Source organism: Malurus melanocephalus, unplaced genomic scaffold (genome assembly GCF_030028575.1).
Source record: "Malurus melanocephalus ecotype Western Australia unplaced genomic scaffold, MMel_1.1 scaffold_0, whole genome shotgun sequence".
NCBI lineage: Eukaryota > Metazoa > Chordata > Aves > Passeriformes > Maluridae > Malurus > Malurus melanocephalus.
This window is the reverse complement of record NW_026623232.1, coordinates 4325049-4347791: the sequence shown is the minus strand read 5'-3', so window position 1 is coordinate 4347791 and position 22743 is coordinate 4325049. Positions and strand designations below refer to the sequence as shown.

Genomic DNA, 22743 nt, shown 5'->3' with positions numbered 1-22743 from the left:
AAAAATAAAATAAGCTTATAAAGAGATTTCATCCTTATTTCCCCATGCGTACATGTAAAATACTACCAAATTTAATATTTGCAAGTTTTCTTTAAATCATATCCACTAGGAAGTAAAAGAAAATAAACTGTACAATTTTTAAAGCTTTTCACAAAATATTTTAATAAGGATGTAACAGTTTCCACATTAGCAATTTTTAAAGTAAAAGGAGCTGACTCACAGTCCACTGAAGTGAATTAGGATTTTTTTCTCTCATTTTGATGGACTTTGAATCAGACAACTTTGAAATATTAAATTTATACATTCATTTAACAGTACCTAAGTTTTGGTGAAAGAAATGTACAAAGTAGCATCCTGCTTTTTGCTGCTGAGAAAAGTTAAAGGGTATAATTTAACAAAACCCTGTAGTAAGTCCACCACCACAAATACTAGATGCCTTAACTGTCAGCCTTACACTTAACACTGTACTTAAGCACTGTAACTGCGAGTACAATGCTACGGGTATGCTGCTACTAGAGATTTTGCCCAGTCTCTTGCTTCAATTRCCAGTAGTTATAATTAATACAACCACAGAATTGTGCTAGAGAAGTGACTTGTCACAGCTACTGGGATACTTGCCACTGTGTGACACTGTTAGCATAGGTGGTAGAAAGCAAAAAACATAGATGCTTATTTCAACTCAGTATGTACCGACTCGTCTGTCTGGGAKAAGAGGGGGTGGGGATAGAATGTTTCATTTAATCAGCTGTCATTTCTTAAAGAAAGCTTCATCTGTCTATATGAAAATTGTTCTGCCATAAGAGGAAAAGAGGGAAAATTCAAGAGAGAATTTCTGTGGAGGAGACAATGTAAGTGAAAGAGTTAGAAAAAATTACAGTATTTTTATCTGGAAAGGAGCTTTCTTAAGCATCACTCATTTTAAATGCAACCTTGTAAGTAGCCACCACACACAGTATAAATTGCTTCAGAAAAACACGTTCACAACACAGTGACTAGAATCAAATTAAAAAATCAAACAAGAAGACATCTGGCACACATTAAAAACAAGAACTCTGAGAAATAAAACATTAAGAAGCTCTGGGTCAGTATATTACATTGGCAACATTTGAAACCTATTTTGGTTTTTTTTAGTGCAACAGAAGAAACTGGAGCTAGGGTAATAGCTATTACCAAACAGCTACTTTTTCTGTCAAGTATTTATTTCAAAGACTTACGGAGATTTTTAAATGAATTCCCCTTTTCCCATGTAGACTAAAGTGACTTTGCCATCACCCAGGTCATTCAAAAACCGTCTCAGCTCCCTTCATCGCTGTTTCACAGCTGATAGAGCAGGCTCAAGACAGCAGATTCACAGTCTAGCACTCCCTTTAAACTTTGTTATCAGCATGTTGATTGTATGTGTGGACACATTCAAACATTTCCCAGCTCAGTCCCCCCAGCTCCCATCTCAGTCCCAGCTCTCTGCTCCCTGCACGTCACAGGACTGCTCATCTCCTATTATCAGCAACCTGCCACGTAGCCCCAAAGCACAGCAATTATCAGATTTTTTTTCCTAAGACTTTTTCTGCTCTGCTTCTGCCAAGAAGGAGAGCCAAAAGCCTCAGTGAGTTGGAAGCTGTCTGCAAAGCAAAAAAACATCTCTGTGACTATGCTGCTTCTTTTCTTGGAGACTTTTTTCTCCCCACTATCTTTTTTATTCTAGGGGGAGTGAAGGGTAGGTGCAGAGAGAGGTTACTTGCTCCTTCCTGGGGGAGGGCAAGGTGTGTGTTGGGGGGGATTTTTTCCAACATTTCTAATTTCTGAAGGGGAGGTGCATACTGACAGATGTTGAGCAGGGTCATTTTTAGTCAGGGGRATCGGAGCCTGAATGCTGGGGTTTGACTGAGGCTCGACTCAGTGTTCTGGGGTGTCCCACCAGCCAAGGGCAAGAGCAAACTGTACAAAAGGCRGAGGGCAGTCACTGCAGGACCTTTACAGCCACTCGTCAGACACAGAGAGTAGTGGCAGAGCCAGGCTACCAGACCCTAAGCTAACCCATGAGAGCCACAATTCACCAAGTGGGTGTCAAAGCATCAGAGAATGCAGCTGCTCTCAAGGGGGGCAGCCAGGGTTCAGGGGGGCAGCAGTTTTCATTTCTCTTTCTTGTCCTGATAAGAATGCCTGCTGGTGGTGGGCAGGACCAAAATCGCCTCCCTCCCAACCTCCCCATGCCACAGCCCTGGCTTCGCTCACCCTCCAGCTGGGGGGCAGTAAGGGAGCTGGGGGACAGGAATGCTTCCTCAGAGGGTGGTAATCCTGGAGGTGCAAGTGCCATTCCTGTACATGCTCCCTGACTCCAAATTGTCTGGGGGAAAGTCCTCCACGCTGTATGCTCTGCTCTTGAGGGCAGTGGCATAATAGTCGATGGGTTCCTCTGCAGCATTGTCCATCCAGCTGAGGCAGAGAAGCCGCTGGAAGGAACGCTTGAAATTGTCCGAGAGAAAACCATAGAGGATAGGGTTGGCACAGCTGTTGGCGTAGCCYAAGATGACAGAGAGCTGGCTGATGGTGGCATCATCCTGCTCTACAAAAACATTGACCAGCTGCACAATGTAGAAGGGCATCCAGCAGATGACAAAGACCATCACCACCATCATGACCATGAGGGTGATCTTGCGCTCCGAGCGTTTGCGTTGCTGCCAGCCCGCCTTCAGGGCCACCATGCGCATCTTGGCGATGATGAGGATGTAGCAGAGGCAGATGGCCACCACAGGCAACAAGAAGCCCATCAGAAAGGTGTACACCACAAAGACCACCAGCCATCTCTGGGTGGGCTCTGGCATGAGCATGTTGCAAGCCACCGTTCCGTCACTGTTGGCTGCAGTGTTGGAGAAGATGATGATGGGCAGGATGATGAGGATRGAAAGCACCCAGACACCCAGATTGACCATCTTGGCCACTGTGGGGCGGCGGTACCTGGCCGCCTTGATGGGGTGCACCACAGCGATGTAGCGGTCCACACTGAGCACCGTCAGGCAGTAGATGCTGGTGAACATGTTGATGGCATCCACGCTGAGCACCAGGCGGCACAGCAGGGAGCCAAAGGGCCAGTGGTGCAGCAGGGTGGAGGTAACCAGAAAGGGGACGCTGAGCATCAGCAGCTCATCCGCRATGGCCAAGTTGAGGATGTAGATGTTGGTGGCTGTCTTCATCTTGGCATAACGAAGGATCACGTAGATGACCATGGAGTTGCCGCACAGCCCCACCAGGCACACCACGGAGTAGATGAATGAGATGAGGATGGCGCTGCCCTGAGACTCACTCAGGGTGCTGTTCGGAGCTCCAGAGGTGTTCCTGCCGCCCGAGTCCATGCCCTCCGCCGCCGCCTCGTCCGAGGCGCCACCGGCTCCGTCGCCACCACTGTCGCTGCCGCCGCTGCCGCTGTCGCTGTCGCCGCTGTCGCTGCCTGCTCCGCCCGAAAGCCTGGGGCAGGTGCCATTGGGGAGCATCCTCTGCCCGGACCCCCCGCCYCGGCTCAGAGCAGCAGGCGTCCGCCGCCGGCCGGGCTGGGCATCATCCCGTCAGGGATCCCGGCGCGGCGGCTGCGGGACGCGGGCATCGGGAAAGAGGCGGCTGCCGGTGCCGCTCGCTCCGAGCGGTGGTAATTGCTGCTCTCCGGCTGGTGAATGATTAATAGCAGCAGCGCGTCACCAGCTAAGGAAAGAAGGAGGGAAAGAAAAAAAAAAAATGCAGGAGGAGACGTAAGTGGGTGTCCCTTCCCACCTCCTACTCCCCTTGCCCGCCCCCCATCCCGCCCTCCGGCTGTTCGCAAATCCCGCAGCTCCAGGGCAGCCTGTCCCCTGAACSCACTGCCCCACGCTACTCAGTGCCCCCCGATCCCGCACTACTCTCCCCACCCAGTATTCTTTCCTCCACCCCGCACAGATCCCCTCCCCTCCTCGTCCACCATCCTCTCGTTCCTCTCTATTCTCCTCTGTTCTCCCTCCATGGCACCTGGGTCCAGACCAGGGCCACCCCCGGCAAAGGGATTATCTTTTCTCTTTTAAGAAAAGATCCTGGCTCTTGGGTGGGGGTGCAGTGTTACCTGGGCAAGCAGCTGCTGTAACCCTCTCCTGTCTCCGCACCATGTGCGTTCCGCACCCCACAGCCCTGGCAGCAGGCACGGCGCTGACAGACAAGGCATGCAACATTCAACCCTAAGCTCGCACACTGTCCGTGCCTCCTATCGCCACGCGGCTCCTGCCCCCTGCCTTGTCCTGTCCCACCATCACCACTAGATATCACRCACGAGCAGCCCTGCCCTCTCCACACCCTCTCTCCTGAAAGATGTCYTCCCCATCGTATTCTAACACCTCAGCGCATGCTTTGCCTGGGTCTGTCACATCCAAAAGTGCAGTGACCAGTTTGCACACCACAGAAGGGGCAAGACCATTGCATGCTGTCCTCTCTGTCCCCACACATCTGCTTTCACTCAGGATCACTTCAAGCTCCATCACAACATGCTGCCTCACCAGTGCTACAACTCCCTCTCTTATTCTTGTAGTTAAAACACGGATATCCCTGATGGGATTGTATCCACACCAGGTGAGGCTATAAACCCTCCTCAGCCTGTACAATGACACAAACCACTGGAACCATCTCTGTTCATATTCTACATATATGTAGCAGCCACTACATAACTTATTCCATGCTATACCCACCGACTACTTCTATACATTGACCCATACTGTGTGATTCTGTACTTACAACCTCATCCTAGATGAACACACATACACCACTAGTTCCTCATATTGTCATCTCTAGGCTGACACTGACACCTTATACACCCCATCCACACACCAGTTCCAAACACACRTGGACTCCTGCAGACAGTCCTAATACTGCATCTCTGTACCCTGGCAAGCATAGTTTTCTCAAGAAAAACAGATCATGACCTTCCCATACCCCTCTCTTTCTGGGCAACGTGTCTCATGTTCCTATATGTTATTGTTCTGAGTATGCCATCTGTCCTTGCATACACGTACATAACCTCTCAGTCAGTTTTCGTATACCACCACCACCACCACCATTCTGTCCATACCACCTGAGCACTTTGTATTAACCAGACACAGTTACTCACTAGTGCATAGAGACCCTCACACTTGCTCACTGCATCAGCACTCTCTCAGCGCAGGCATACACACACCATACTCAGTAATTGCTTATTTGTTCTGTTGGCTGTAGCCCCCTTTTGTGTGAACAAACCACACCTCTATGGGTAACAGGTTGTTCTTCACATAAATGGCCACCTAAGAGCACCACGTACTTTTGTCAAGAACAGCAGGTCCACATCACACAAATCTCATCACGGTGCATATGCTGCTCTCTGCTCCCCACAGCAGCACTATGCTCAGCATCACACATGCATCCCTGCAGCCCTCGCATTTCACCATGCATACCCATCACCTCCTACTGTTCACACATCTTGTTATCACTGCCTGCTCACCATCACAATTATGCATATCATCACTACCCACCACTTTAATACATGCACATTACCATTAATTGATTACAACCCATCATCAGGAATTTCTTCTCTCTGGCACCATATATATCCCTATACCCCTCATCAGCCCCAGCATCTCTTCAAACACACAAATGTTACATCTCTGTATGATTTTCCTCCTATCAGTCATCGCCTCCCATCAATACACAYCTCGGCACTCCCATAGGATGAGCATGTGCTCTCTGACACCTTGTCAAGAGTATTACATTTAGCACATGCATACTTTTGCATGACCCTTACCAAGCTGTTTCTTTTTCTTCTGTGTTTAAAGAGCAGACTGTGAATACACAGAGATGTATATATGCACCCCTACACATTATAAAAATAACCTTATTCAGTTTTTAGTAATTGCACACAAGTTCTATTTGGATTATACTCTTTGTGACTTTTGAGGGCTTTTTGTATTTATATTCTGGTATAGAAATGCATTTATTGAGCAGCTTTTTCAAATAATCTTACCATTCCTAGGACTGTCCCTGTAAACAAATGCTTTCACTAGATGTTTGAGCATTTGGGGATGTCATACAAATTAAAATTCATACTTACATTTGGGGTTTTAGAGATGGTACAATCTGATGTGTGAGCATCAGAGCTTCCAGCATACAGAAAAAAAAGATAATTATATTTAACTACACCATGGAAAAGCTTTTCTTGCAGCGTACTATCTGACACTGCTCAAATCTCTGCAATTACATAAATTCAGCTGAAGAATTATCTTCTTTAAAGTTTGTATACTGGGGGAATATGAATCAGCTTTCAGATATTGATATGAGAAGGAGCATAAGTCAATAGCTGCAAACCCATCAACACGAACATCTGGTTGATTTCAGCACTTTAGTCTTTTTGAAAGCCTATAATTCAAATAGACTCCATTTTTTGTTTACATGAGCATATGTTTTAAGGGACATTTACTTATGGAGCGTGACTCGAAGGGTTTCCTTCTTTTGTGTTGTTATAAATTGGCATTTAAACATTTTATTGATGCCATTGCCCATTTAGGGAACTTTGCCATGCTTGGACTTGGCCATGCCTTGCACCTAAAAGGATCTGTAAAAACCCTTCTGTTGGAGTAGATGTGGGCATAGTGTTCTTTCTTACAGCAATTATTCAAAATACATTACATGTAAATTGTAATTTCTGCAACAGTACTACTAGTCCCATGAGGCAACACACACATACCTGCTTGAAATAGGTGCCCAGGAAAAAAAAATGCCATCATAGGCATAATTATAAAAATGTACCCTGTGCTATAGCATATACTAAGGTGGTTTGATATCTGCATTCGCTGAAGTTTCCTTTGGATATGGAAAATTTCACAATAGAGAATATCACTTTCCAAAAAGGAATTTTGTGGATTACCTGCTTAGTCACTTTAATCCCTCTAACAAAGTTTTTAGGTATTAATTTACTGGGAATTCATAGGCACTGCTCTTTACAAGTGTTCAATGTTGCTCAAGGTTCAAAAGCATGTATTTCTAACCTTAACTACTTAGTCAAGTAGAAATCTTTGATTGGAAATMGTGCATTTCATTATCCCAAAAATTATATACGGTCATTAGAAGTGCCAATACTAGCACAAATTCAACAAAGATTCAATTAAAGCAGAAATTCTGGTATAAACCAATTCTAATTTGGGAACATGTTTAGAAATTTCTTTTTTATACTTTTTTTTTTTTTTTTTTTGCCTAAGGACTTTGCCTATAAGGAGTAGACTAGAGGCCTAAATTTGTCTTTTTAATTCACCTGTCACAAAATGGGGAAGGTCAGCTGGACCTTCTCAATACAGTCTGCAGGTTGGCCTAAGGCATACACAGATACTTTCCAATTGCCCATTTTCATTTTCATAGCAACACCTGCCTTTCATGGAAGGGAGGAGAAAGAGTCATCTCTTAAAAAACTTCTGGACCATGCTGGGATGTTTAGGGCTAAGGCTTAGGCCATGCCTGGGGTTAGAATTGAGTTTGAGACACGAAGCCCATAGCTCCAGGTGCAGTGGGGATGCAAGGGGGAGAATCAGTGCTGAGGTAGTCTCATAGCAGAACACTTGTTTGTCTCACTGGAACAACTTCTCAGGCTACAGTTCATCCATGCCTAACCTTATGTTGGTCTCATGTGTTGGTTAAAGCCAACAGCTCTTACTGAAGGGGATTGAAAAAGGGTTTAAAAGCTGAATAAGGTAGRGGAAGACTCCACAGATGCTATGCTCTAACAATTTTCTCCTCTGTGCCATAGGCTGGGGCCTCTGGATGGGGTGTAATCTACAACTGCTTTTGTCTAACCCTTGAACTGGTGCTAGAAAAGAAACAAAGCCAGGAGTTCCAAGGGAGCTGACCTTAAAGAGGGGTTGAGGAAAATACAATTTTTTTCCTCCTGTCCACATTTTCCTACATGACATAGCTAGGCTGTCAGGTTAAGGTCCATTCCAAGCACATTGTAGGGTTAGACTGAGGTGAGGCCAAGCCCAGAGCTCCACATGATGAAGCCCTTCCCACTGATAATCTGAGCTCAATCCCTTATTTTCTTCCTGCAGTTGAATGCTGGCCCATCAGCTCCATCTGAAMTTTAGAAGCAAGAGTGCCAATGGCAATTAGAACAGCTTTCTGACAAACATTTCTCCTGAGGGCGGGGTAAGGCTGACACTCAAAATCTCCCACTTAAAAAATCCTACAAACAGGTCACAAGGCAGAGGATGCCTTTTCTCTCTGTCAGGATACATTTCACCTTGCGTCACTGTGTCTCAAGTATTGCAGTGAGAAAAAGGAAACAATTGTGACACTTAAAACAAAGCCTGTGGTAATTTATTAAATATTTAAACCTGAGATGATATATGAATAGTTTTCTTCAGTATCTTTCAACTTTTGAGCACAGCAGTGATGTGGTAATGCATGAGACTGCTCTAATTTGCATACACCATGAACACTGAGTAAATTCAAAAGAGTTTTTTGGGCTGAGTCATTTCATTGAGGTCCCACTGACTAATTCAGTAAAGTGTCTCCTATTCAAACTGTAGACACCCTGTGCATCACTCAAACCAAATGTTTCATAAATCTTGCTGAGAAATTAATGAGCGAACATTCTTTTGCAACCAGTTATTTCTACAAAATAGCAAAATATCATATCATTTGGGTAATCAATTGAATTATAGCCTGTTACAATTTTGTTAAAAATCATTCAGTACCCATTTCAATTGCATATCTTTGGAAGTGATACATTTTTCATGACCTTTTGATTAAAATGGAAAATTCTGTGCTGCTTGAACCTCTCAGATATAAATTCTGTTCTTACTTTTTGACTGATATCACTGCATGTGCTCTGAGTCAGCAGAGATTTTAACTTTTCATTAGAACATCAACATATTTTTTAAAGCTTCTCTTTTAATACAGAGATTGTATCTTAGATGTCATGATTCTGGTTATAATTTTACTTTTAGCAGGGTGCCTAAAATTTACATTAATTTCAGTTATGGTTGAAAATGCAGTGCAAATAGATGGAAGTGATTCATTATAATAGAATGTTAGAAAGCATTTTCTCCTATAAAAAACTTTGCCATTTGTACCTTACAATTAATTGGGAAATTAACAACTATTCTGTAAAAACACATGTATTAAAAAAGATTMATTAGAGGAAGAGTCAAGCTGTTGCTTAGATAATCTTTGTGTCTTGATCGAGTTGCATTTATTTCAGACCTAGCTGCTGCAAGAGTTCAAATGAGRTGGCCGACAAAAGCTGTGTTACATTGCAATTCTTCCCACTTCATCATGTTTTCTACTGTAGTAATTAATACCTGGCACAAAATACCATTATTTAAATCAATTATCCAGAAGCCATACAACAAATTGCTTTGTGTCATTAATTCTTTTTTTGGGAAGGCTGAGGGCTGAACACATGTTCTGACAGMACAGTCCCAAGTTCTCAAAAGCCAGGTAGCTGCCCCAGCAAAGAAGATGTAATATAGGACCCAATTCTGATCTCAGCCACACTTTTTCAAATCTGAAAAATTCTATCTACTGGTAGTTAAACAGGTTTGTATAAATGTGTAAGCAGTTGGGTCTTGGTTTTCAGCTCTTGCCTCCCTTCAGAAAGGCACTCAGTGACAAGTGTCAATAGCAGCTGAAATGCTGCTGAATAAGTTTTGCCTGTAAACATAGCCAAGGACAAATTGTATTTAGCAGATTTTCATCATGCCCAGTTAAAATGTGCCTGGATSAGGGCAAAAGCTTGTTAAAGAAAAAGGTGTTAGGTTTTCTGCTTCTTGTCTTTTGGTGAGATGTTTCCCTGCAGCAGAAATTGTTCTCTGCTGCTTCATCCAGCCTGATTTTGGAATGGCACAGTTATTAGTTTTCACCAAACTCTTTATGATAATTGTTACWTTTAAATGTATGCTGGATGGATACTGTTTTCCAGTGCTAAGTATTTATTTTGGCTGGCCTAGATACAGAATATAAATATTACACTAAATGGAAGAGGAAAATGAGGAGTGATCCATAATGAATGGAGTGGGCTGGAGAGTAGGCGGGTGCTGTTTGCAAGCAAATAACTTTAACAAATCAATAAATATTTCTATGATTGAAGAGAGCAAAGTAAATTTGCAGGATAACTGWAGTTGTTGTACAGCACCCAGTTAAATTTTATTACTTATTTCATATGGGTTGTAGAAAGAATCCTCAGTGTGTGAGTTTTCATTTAAAGGTCATATGAATAAATGATACAGCTCTTTCTGATGAATAGCTTCTCAGCCCTCTGAAACATATTTATACAGCAAACAACCRTTAAATTCCTGTAAATCTTTTTAAAAATTGACTTTCATCATATTCTGATGTGTAATTGTTTCTTTTTACTTGAGAGTAATGGGAAGCTATTTTTAGAATAGAAATGATAACACACAATTAAAAGGAAATATTGCTACTAACAACTGGAGTAGCAGTACATAGTAGAGTGACAGTAGCAGCACGTCACAGAGTGACAGCACAGGGCTAGTTTGTGCTGCCTGAAGTTTAAGTACAACTACACAAGACTAAAGAAAAACCTAATCCTGTAGTTAAATTCGGTTATCTCTGATACTTGTACAACTCTGAAAATGGTTCAGCCTTTGTGGAATATTATTTTATACATCTAATAGTCACTGAAAATATTTCAATTTTTATTGAAATCTAGTTTTTAGCTGGTATTCTCATGTCCTGTGTCGTAGGCAGCCACCAGTGCTACTGCAAAAGGGTTCACTGCTGTATTTTGGACTCAGTAGGAGAATAATGTTGATAACACACTGATGTTTTAGCTGCTGTTAAGTGTTGCTTCCCCTAAGGCAAGGACTTTTCAGTGTCTCATGCTGTGCCAGTGAGGAGCTGCACACAGAGCTGGGAGGGAGCCTGGCCAGGACAGGTGTCATTACTGGCCAAAGGGATATTCCATACTGTAGAATGCCRTGCTCAGTATATAAACTGGAGGGAGTTGGCCAGGAGCTGCTGAACCCTGCCTGGGGACAGTCTGGATATTAGTCAGTGGGTGATGAGCAATTGCCTTGTGAATCATTTGTTCTTGGGTTTTATTCCTTTCTCCCCCTCTCCTTTTCATTACAATTACTGTTACAATCATTATCCTTATTACTATTATTACTATTAGATTATATTTTGTTTCAATTATTGAACTGGTTTTATCTCAACCCACAAGGTTTTCTTGATTTAAACTTGATTCTTCTCCCCACTGGAGGGGTGGTGATTCAATGGGCAGCTCCGTGATGCTTAGTTGCCGACTGGGGCTAAATCATGACAGKGTGAGACAATAAAGTGCATCATGGTATGTAACACATATTCACATTGCTGCCTCATAATGTGGACAGGGGTCAAAGGGAATGAAGACTGAAAACTCATCTCTGTGTCTTGAGTAAAGGTATTACTAGTAATTTCCACAGGCAGTTTGCCTAATGTAAGTGTTCATGTTTTTCCATAATTTATTTTCACGTCTATTTAAAATGCAATGTATTTGTTTTAAATTTCTTCCCTATATACATCATCTTCTTTTGACACACAAACCACAATTTTTTTTCACTTCCTTCATTCTATCTACTATCTTATTTAYCCAGTTGCTGTAATTTTCAGGCAGGAAATGCGTTTTGCAATTTCCAAAACTATCTAAGGAGAAGATGACTAGGTGAAGGTCACGAAGCAGGCAGGGACAGTAAATGGCTATTTCATCTCTGTGTCACGATCAATAAYGTACCTTTTATCACCTCAAAGTGCAAGCTGAGTGTGATAACATGCGAATGAAATACAGAAAAGGAGGCAGTTTTTAAGTACATGCATTAGTAAGAAGATGTTCAATCGAGCTCTTGGATTAGCAAGAGGGTATGAAAAGTAAAAAAATATTGTAGGCAGCATCCATGTTTACCTTTCTATATTAATAGTGACTCACATACTTTCTGCCTCCTTTCAGCACTCATGTTTTGACAGTGGGATAAAGCCTGGACTAGCACAAATAAAATCCACGGATTCAGTGCCTGTGGTGGCAGCACATCGTGGGGCTCCTATGGCAGTGTTCAGTTTCTGCATTCAGGCCACTCCACAGTGTGAAYACAAGAGAACTGAGCAGTGATATTAGGAGATGTACTTGGAAAGTGATCCAGACTGGAGCACTGATTGAGACATGCCTGGGTTTGGTGTGGTATTTGTGTGTCCTGCTCCCCTGGCTATTAAAGGCAAGCCCTGGGTTATACACACACTATTTTTTACAGTATTTTGTGCAGGATGTTTGTTAGCATCTGTACAAGGGATGGAGACACTTTCTGTTCCACTCAGTCTTTCAAATAGTGTGTGCTGAGAAACAAAATTTTTAGACCTCCATTCAGATGGAACTTTTTTCATTTTTTCTCTTTTCCTGTTTTGCTATCATGCTGTACATCTCTTCCCCAGAAGTTTACATCATTCCATTCTTCATGCTAAACAGTGTGTGGGGTTTGTACTGGCAGATCTAGTGGCTAATAGGTCAAAGCACATATTTAACATACTTCTCATCCTGTGAAACCTGCTTGTCCAGAGGATGTTAGGCCCTCATTTCCTCCAAATGACTTTGCTGCTGGTGCTTCTGAGATCAAACACATGAATAACTGAGAAAATTAAGAGCTGTGCAGCATGCAAACTGCCTTTAGTCTACATAATCTAATATTTTGCTGCCTGGATGAAAAATGGCAATCACTACTGCAGGGTCTGTGAGCTAAGCCCTGGGGGCTCTGGGCATGTTTGTCAGTATGCATTTTAGTAGCCAGCAGTGCCTGCTTTTAGCTGCTGGGTAATCCTGCTGCCAGTCTGAGCTCTAGGGGAAACCACAGGGAGCAGAGGTCTTTATGTGCTCTGTAGGCATGGCCAAGACTCTTAAATTTTACCCTACAGCTCAGACACCAGCAGACATACGCAGGAGATGAGATCTGGGAAGCAGCCTGGTTTCTAAAATGCAAACAGGCAAACCAGTCATATCCAGTTAAGAACCACTGCTTTGTTTTGAGGTTTTTCAGGATTCCCACAAAGTGCAAGAGGAGGGGAATAAACCTGGTGTTAAGTAACCTGTGGTTCCTTTTATTCTCTTTTAAAACTAGAATCACAAAAACATGTTTGTAATTTTAAAGTTCTCAGAATATTTGATATACTGGTACAGCTGTGGTAAAATTTTCACTGAATTAACTGAAGCCAAAGTTTTATCCGAGGGAGACTGTGGAGCATGGACTAAGAACTCAGCATTCCCTCTTCTGATGGAAATAACACATTGTGCTAGTACATGATTATCATGTAATAAACCCATGATTACAAAGATGGGKTTTTTTAATTAGATTAGAGAGAATAAAGATATTCTGCACTACACTGCAGGTTTTCCAGCTTCCCTATACTGAACAGCTGTCTGTAATAAGGGAAAATGTGTGGAGAAAAGCCTGAACTAGAGTATACCCTTAACAGTGGTGAAAACACCAACTGTGACTRCAGTTCCTTCCCATTTCTATCTCAGTATTCATTTCTGGAACAGTTTAAGGGAACAGTGGGCAGTATCCTCATGGACTGATGGACAGCAAAATTCTGAGTTTTCATTCTCCCTAGYGATGGTCTCCTGACCTCTATATGCCGTGGGTTAGGCAGAATTATTTTCAGACTTTCATTTTGAGTTGATCAGACAGTGAGGATTTTATAAAATACTAACTACAGAAGAACTGGGAGGGGAGAATTTTCTGAAGGCATTTCTTCTGAATAGCCTTTATTTGTTTCCTTCTGTCATTGCTGGCCCTTACTCCTATCCACTCTGCTGCTGCAATATTCATGCACTTCAAGTATCATCTAATGCCATAGGAGCTGGTCTGAAACAGATTTTGCATGTTTAGTTTGAGTATTGGCCTGATTCAAATAAGTATTTGGTATTGAATATTTTCCTGATTCTGAAATTAAGCCTTCCAGAGAAAAAGAAAGGAAAATACTCATTATTGACTGTGCATCATAAAAGCCCTTTGCACATCAATTGCCTTGGCTTTGACTTCTTACTCATTAACAAATCCTGTTACAGGGAACAATTCTACTGACTTCAGTCAAAGCATTATCAGACTCATTTTCTGATGTGGAGAGAAAAATAAAGAAAACTTTGGAGACTATTAACTTTTATGTGATGTGATCATTTTAAATCTGTAGTCTTATTGTCTTTAAATAAAATCCCTTCCACAAAAGAGATATAAAATAGATTCAAGAAATTGTTACATAAGCCTGCCTCATCTTTTAACTTACCATAAGCTGCTAACWCTCCATTTGCCAAATTTTTTTCCTGAAACATGTGTTATCTGGATGCTATGTTAAGAGATGAAATAATAATCTTAAAGTTGAAGCATCATTACTTTAAGGCATATAGCTCTGTGGAGAAATAATMATATTCAATATCTACAAGTGAGATATGTATTGATTAATGAATCAGATTTCTGCCGAATATTGAGTGACAYCAGTACTTGACATCATCAGGCATTTTTAACTTTGCAGGCCTACCTAAGTTTCCCATTTTGGTCCTAATTTTTGTCTACTCTGCTAAGATTACAGGGCTGGAGCGTTACTAAAATACACAATCCACTTTGTTTCAGGTCTGTTTAATTAAAAGGCATTGTAAAGCAATGCTGTTTGCAGATATCCAGTGAATACACCCAGACTCTCCTCTGCCAGGGTCCAAATTTTCTGCTCACCATRTTTCAGCAGTCATTCACACAAGCTTCCCTGTGGACTGCAAGATTTTCATCCTTTCCATACATGGCCACTCCTTCAAGAAAACAAGGTGGAGGTAGCTGCAAAAACATTACTTGCTATCCTCTGTCAAGGATGAAAAGATAATTTCATCATCTGTAAACTTTTAATTAAACTCAATGAATTCCTTGCACTTGTGTGGTATTAGTMCTGCAGTCCTGTTATTTGTGGACCTTTATTCTGAGCTGGAATGAAGCATAAGCTCTCAGTGTCAGAATTTTAAGATGCACAGAAATGGGCTGGTGAGATAAAAGGGCATGTGCTCTCATAAGAGCTAGTAATGTGAAAAGTTGTTCTTAAAAAAAATATGAATAAAGTAAAAGGGAGATGGATTTTGCAACAGTAACCATTGACCTTCTTTCTCCTTTTAGCAGTTTAATGGAGTTGATTATGAATCAGCTGAACACTGTAGTAGTGAGTCCTTGCTTCACTGTAATTTTTGTTCTATGCATATTTCTTATATATTCAGTCCCTAATTTTAGCATTGATTTTGCTCTTATGATTTTATAGCCTGCATGAATTTATTTTCTTTCTCATAAGCAGGGCAGTAAATAATTCTCCTAAGTGCAGCTTGAACCCACATTTATGCACAAACCCATTAAAATTTTCCTGTTGTATTTGTCTGAAAGGCTTACTCAAAAGAATTGAATCTTTACTATGGCTTACTCTATTTAAAGTGAATGCACAACAAACACTACAAGTCAATGTGCCAGTACTTTTAAAGTATCTAAAGATAGATATAGGAAATAGTATTTTTATGTTTTTAACTTTTTAAAAATATTTCAGATTTTTACTTAACATTTTGAACTCTTCTTTTGGTGAAATTCTTCTGGGTATATACATGGATGCAGGAAGATTTACTGCTTTTTAGAGACCAATAAATACACCCCAAACCTTTCTATTCTTCTCTTTATAAACTGGTAATACATTGAAGCGTACCCTGTATTCTAAGGGGTATGGAAAAAATAGGTCTGTGAAACATGCAGTGTAAGTTTTCATGGGAAGTGTCATTGCAGCCAGTGTCATTTTCTGACATACTTGGAATTTGAAAATCTTTACAGGAAAGTGTCCAGKGTTACTTGGGCAATTTGAAAGAGCATAGTCCACAAGAGAAATTAGTCATGTGTGTTTTCACSATTTCGAGTCAGGTTACACACAAGGAACATGACAAGGATGGTTTGAGAAGAGCCATCCTTCGCTTTAGAATATGGCTGCTTGAAGGCAAGATAATGTGGGTACTCACATGACAAAATTGGCCAAACTCCAACAGATGCTTCAGTGAGCAGAAGCCAAGACTGGCACTAAATGCAGATATTGTACTGAAAAGATTTGTTTGGAACAAACAGYAATTTGAAGATACAGTTCGGTAACTGTGCTGATTGACCCTAATGTTAGTTTGAATTGAATGTTTTGGTTCGAACAGCTGAAAGTGCAATGTTTATTGTTTCATAGTGGTATCAATTCAGCAGTGCCCCTTGTTCTGCCATTAATGACACAAAAACACAACTCCCACAGCACTGCCAGGGCAGGGAGCTCAATGACATTGAGGCTGCTTTAGGTATTCAGGCTGCCTGCTTTGGGGGGTAGCAGGCATGCTGGTTGTGTTTTCTTGCCAGCCTCAAAATTTGAYCAAGCTTTCCTGTTACTCATCTTGATTTGTTCCTTGATTGTTGAAACTTTGGGAGAGCTTTAACCACAATTTTTATCAGCAGCTCTATTAGTTTTACATTCTATATCAGGAATTTAGTTTCACATTCTTAATTTCTAGTCACTGGGATCTGAGAGGGAGTTGTCTTTAATCACATACTGTTCTTATAGACTATTAGTTTTACAGTAGYAATAATCCTGGTGAGATTGATTTATTACAGCAATTATAGCCAATTTCAGGTTTGCTACCAAGTTAACTGCTGTCAGTATGCCCTTATAACTCTTTCACCAACTCCTTAATTATAAATAATAATTATAAAACAYAGCATGCTTCAATGCTGATGAAGATTGACTGTATTCTAATATTGTATTATCAATATGAGGGCCATTGGGGTAGCTAAGCACAGTATGATCATTCAAGTGATTTTTATGACTTGCCAATTCAATAAGAAGTGAAATATATTTTTGAATGTCTTGAAAATCTTAAGCCTTAGCAAATCCCTCTAGGCAAAGGTCAGAAAWTATAAGTTTTTCCCTCACTACAGTCTACATGCATTCTTCGATTTTTGTCCTCATATTTATGTARAACATTACATAACATGTAGGAAGATACAGAGCACGGAGTGGAAGAGCACAGCTTTCCCAAGACCTGAGATTACCAGCTTTGTTTTTGTGTTCTGATCATAGCTGGTGAATTGGAAGAGCATTTTCGCAGGAGTGGCAGCAAAAAGGAAAAGGTCTCCTTTTTCTCTGCATTACRCACTGAAGGTGTTGTTCACCTTCTTTGATCACATCAATGCTTCCCTGATACAAAATTATTGTAAACTCAAGAGCTTGCAGTGTTTGGAGGTCTCCTGTTCTCTACCCACGGCATACAACAACTAACTCTTCTGAGCAAAGAAAGACTTCAGTTTGATTATGCTTTGTGCTTTGAATAAAGAGGACTTAYTTGTTCAGCTGGAGGGTTGACTGCATGATCCCTTTGAGGTGTAATCTCTAGGAATCTATGAAAAAAATCTTACTTTGTCATCTCTAACAGCATCAACTGTTCCTTCCTATGCTGAGCTCCCACTAGAAGAGAGAGGAAAAGTGGAAAAGCTTCCACTGTAACACACGATCCAGACAGAGGAAAAGTGAGCAGACATTGATTGCAGCCTATTTGTGGTGTTATCTCAATTATTACTGTACTAACATCCTGTGAACCTGTTATCCTGCATAGAGACATGATAGAACAGAATTATCAGCCTCAATAATTTAAAAATTACAGAAAGCTGATGGAAAAAGAATTACAAATTCCTCAAGAAGCTAGAGAAATGAGTGAAGGAGTACTGGATTTTAAAAGATATTTTGATGTTTATACATTGAAATATTGGTGAGTTAAATATACATAGGAACATAAGACTCAGACCYATAATTTCTCTAATTAATGTAAATTAATTGTAATTATACTAAAATATTTCTAGCAATTTAAAAAAGCTTTTAGATAAAAGTAGTTTAAGTGAAAGGATTGTATTAATAAAACTTGATGTTTCTGTGCACTAGCTGTTAATTGGGTGACCTTCTACAGGAAGGACATTTGCATGTACTCCATTCATATGAGCTTTATAAATGCAATGCAGCAGAACAGTAAAAATTTGATGAGGCATTCCTTTGTCTCAGTTTTGCTAAGCAGAAAAAGGATTCTCAATAATAAGTCACAACAATGGCCCTGTGGCCAACATGCTTAGAGGGAAAAGGGCTGTTGTGAGCGCTTGTTAAGRGAAATTAATTCAAGCTAAATGAGATAAGAAAGATTGCACCTTTCCAAAGCAGTTACAATTAAACCTGACTAGCACCAGATGTCACCAGTTAAAGGAAGCACAGAGTGAATGTGCTCAGCTTCATGAGATACAGTGGAGACACTAATAACAAAGCTCCCTTATCCATGGAATTTAGGCTTCATGGTTACGCATCTACTGAGCAGAGTTTTTGTTGTCCGAATTTAATAACCTGACAAAGCAAATGGTTCAAAGGCTGAAACCGAATTTAGAAGCAGAAAATATACCAGCAAGACCAGACTTATGAATTCAGTTCTTTCAGTTCTTCTGTAACTATGTAGGAGAATCAAAAATCTGTAGGTACTATCCAAATAGTCATTAAATTCTCCAGATAGATGGAACCTTTTCCATGCAAAAGTACAGAATTGTCYCATCTCTTTAGTCCATTTCCCAGGTTAGTGTCAGGGCTGGCAGAGCTCCACAACTCAGCAGTTTCCCTACCTAGTCTTCCTGAGATCTCCCAGCAGGGACACAGACATCATCTCAATCTTATGAGAGAAACAACTAATACATGCTGTGAGACGGAGTTTCCTCAAAGAGACCACSCTGCTCTGAAACACAGCCATACAGGCAAAATTCTTGCACAGGAAGTAGAAATCCCCTATCTTGAGCCTAGATTCACATGAATTATCATCTTGTAATAAGACACGCCCCCGGTAGGATACCTGCTGTTGTGGATAGGGCAAGTTCCATCTCAGATGGTTCACTCATTTTAAGTTTTAAGATGCTTGGGAGGAAATGGTTAATCACTGCTGTAATCTCGGTGCATTTCAGCACTATCTATAGAAAAGAATCTGTGARGAGGGCAGTTTGATTTATTTCTGACACAAAGCCTTCTCTTCTCTGCATATTAATGTGGTTCAGCTTGGAAGGTAGATGGGTGTTCAGCACAAAGGTGAGCTGGTATCCCAGTGCATTTCCTTGCCCATCTTATACAGGCTCCTGGCTCCTTCAGTTGCTGCTGTTTGTATTTTTAGCATGCTTTGCATCTGTATGCAGCAACAACCATGTTAAATGAAGATTTATTCATATAAACAGTATCTGAAAACACCCTATGACAAAAATCTGAAGAAAGAAGTGTAATAAAGAGCTTCTTGATATTTAAGACTTCGCTGTTGCAACCATTTAAGCATTTAATTTATTTTAATAAGTCCACTGTTTTCACTATGATTTTAAGTGTTAACAACATTAACCACATCTATATTAATTTCAGGACTGAGGCTGAAATCTAGAAATGATACAGCTAACTGCAGTAGTGTCTATCATTGCTTGCAGAAAAAAGGTATGGTATTTTTAAGACATTCAAGGTGTATTTTCTGCCAAAAAAMCCTCGAGGTACACTTATCCTTTTGCTGCACCCAGTTAGTAATTTTTTTTATGAAATAAAAGACTCCTGGATGGCATAAATGTATCAGACATGTCAACATTAGACTTTATTGTGACTTCAGCTAAACCCCATTTTTTATTTTTTTAATCTATGCTTTTTTGTTATTAGAGATATTTTTAAAACATTCCTTAGCATAATACCAGGCAGAATTCTTCATGAAAAAAGCTAATAATACATTTACCAATGCCAGCATGGGTCTTTTTTTGATAGGAAAGTAATGAAAAAAAACTGTCATAACCACATATAGAGGAGSATTTTGCTGATCATGTTCTGTCATGGGAAAATCTGAATTGGTATATTGCAGTCTGAAAGGGAAAAATGATGAACTTGGGAAATGGAAAGAAGTAATGGATACATTGTGCTCCTGCCCCCTTCATCTTTCAGTCTAGAGCCAAAAAGTAAAAAAAAATCATCAGCTGCAGCTTTYATGCAAGGAGGCAGAAAATAGATGTTCTTAGAGTCAACCAAATTTTAAGGCTTCAGAGATAAGGACCAGTGCACTGAATTAAAGCCGGGCTCCARTGGGCAGCCAATGGACAATTTAGAGATTAGGATAATGTTTTTCATCTATCTTTTCTGGCAGACCAGAATTTCTGCATTTTGAAACAGCCACAGTTTCCAGGAATCCTGCAAGCCTGGTCCTAGCAGGCATCATCACCTCCTGTGACAAAGATGTCACCATCAATCCCTGTGTGGAACTTTGCATCTTAACAGGAATGCTGCAGCCTTTTGGGCTGCCCAAACCATAAAGGGCTTTTCTGGCTACAGGTGCTGCTGGAATACAAGAGCAAAAATGAACTAAATCATCCTGGAAAGTAGACCACTAAAGAAACATTAAAAGTTCTGAAGCTTGAAATAYCACCCAGTGATATGAAATCTTATAATTACGCTGCTATTTTATTATCTTAATAATGGATTTTTTCCTCAAATACCAAGAAGTAGTGTGAAAAATGGCAGTGGCAGCTCGCTGCAAATGTGGCATTCATTGTATTTGTGAGGAAAGTGCAAATAATAGTAGTTACACTTCTATAAAAGAGCAACCCAATGGAATAGGACAACAAAAAAAATTGGTTTTTGTTGTTTTTTTTTTTTTTTTTCTGGGAAAAGGAGCTGTACAGATGTATATATTTTTTACTTACCTAATTAGCTACTACGGCTCAATATTGCCAAAATTTGACTTTGCCACTAGCAAGAGAGTAAAGGGGTATGGATTTGCCACACCAAAAGTATGCAAGTTCTAACCACAATCCTCAAGGCAAAATCCTCTCTTAGATGTTCCTGATGAATCTCATTAATCTGCAAGTACCTATTGCRCATTATCCATTAATGCAGTGTACCTGAGAGAGGAGGCTAATGATTTCATTGCTACTCTCCCAGACTCAGCTGAGTAACCTGACTCTGGGGATTTGCTGTGTTCCATTTAAGGTCTGGTCCTGGACTGTTCTGCAAGTAACCAGGACTCAGTTTCTCAGGATAACACAGGGGGATGCTTGAGAACAGCAGAGCAGCTGTTGTGGAGTTCAGTGGAATTCAGAATAGATGCTCATGTGCCTTGGACAACAGAGAATGAAGCACATGCAATCAAAGAAGAGGATTTCCACAAGCCAGTCAGCTGAGGAAGAAACTTTGGCCTCGACAGCCAGGGTGCTCAAGAGTAATATCAGCAGGTTTTGTCTCTGGAATGTAGGTACACATTGATTCCAAAACTGTGGGACGTGCCTGTAGCTGCTCAAGTRCCACCTACTAAATACATTTCTTGGAAGGAAAAAAATTGTTTTCAAAAAAATTTGGATGGTCCCCAGAATGTCATTACTGCTTTTCCAGCAGTGATAAAGTGGCAAACTGGAGTCCTACAACTCACACAGGGCAAGGTAGTTTATGTTACAACCTGAGTTCGTGGAGTCAACCTGTTTTCGACTACTGTCAGAAATTTGTCAGTATTTTGAGGAAAAAGAGTGTTGAATAGAAAATAAGAGAGAAGATATGGAGCTAATTTTGTGAGCAGAATCTGTCCTTTCAATCGCAGCTGTAGCAGTATTGCACTTTGAAGCCTTTAAACACTAACCAAGAAARAAGAACATTCCCTACAGTTTGGAGCACTCATGTTACATGATAAAGGTCTCTTAGCAGTTGAGGGGATTATCCTGATTCTCTCTTTCATCTGCCTCTCTTTTGTCAGACACACTATTATCGCATGCAGCCTCTAAGTCTCCAAGTAGTGAGAGGATTGCCTTTCCCTCGAGTATTGGGCATCCTTGAAGTAGTTACATTCAGCTTTTTATCTTTTTCTGGGTTTTATGTACAGATCACACAGCAATTTAGGAAAGCACAAAAAATTTGTCCTATGYTGGATTGTCAGGGAGCAGCAAGGACAGGATCCTAAGGAAAAGTGCTCCAGGAGCTGGGGGGGTTCCAGTCCAGACAGTGCCTCTGTGTGGCACACAGAACTCTATGTGAARGCCCTACTAGGTGCTATGGAAAAGTCCATCACTGGTCAGCTATAATTTCTCCATTCAAATTGCAATTAATAACCCTTTGTGTAAAAGTTTTAAATAAAATGTATTTAATGGTGGTTTATAATCTAAGTATGTTTCAGTTTCATCTAACTAAGAGTCTAAAATACTTTATTTTTACCTGTGTTTTTTAAATTGAAAGCAAATCTCGTCTACAAGAGGGCACAAAAGCTTTGATTTAAAAAAAAAAAAAAAAATTATGAGTGCAGAATGACAATGTATAGAAGGAAAAATTTATCAGACTGAATAAAACGCTGGTAAAAACTATTCAAGAGCCATGGTTTTGTTATCATTTTGGTGTACTTTTTTCTAAACATGCTGCATCTTTTTTCTTCCTTGAACTTGCAAAAATAAAAACTTCACTTTGATTTGTGTCTCATTCAGGGAATTTCTAAGACAGCTGGAAAACAGTAAAGGGCACTGGCAGAGTTTCCAGGAAGCTGCTGCTGCAGCTGCCTCTTGAATCGAAAGGAGGAGAGAGTTCACCCTCCYCCTGTAGCTGTGTAGTTTGGGAGCTGGGAATAAAGGTGTCAGTGATGAAGACAAAACTTCTCATAAGTGGACCTATCTAGAATTTCAGTCA

The 22743-nt window shown here is 40.7% G+C and overlaps 1 protein-coding gene across 1 annotated transcript; it reads right to left on the bottom strand.

The window, feature by feature from the left end:
* SSTR1 (somatostatin receptor 1) lies at window positions 1–3488 on the bottom strand. The gene has a single exon (XM_057368328.1). It carries the CDS (start codon window positions 3486–3488, stop codon window positions 2280–2282), a length of 1209 nt encoding a protein of 402 aa, XP_057224311.1. The 3' UTR covers window positions 1–2279.
* Between the last annotated feature and the right edge of the window lie 19255 nt (window positions 3489–22743).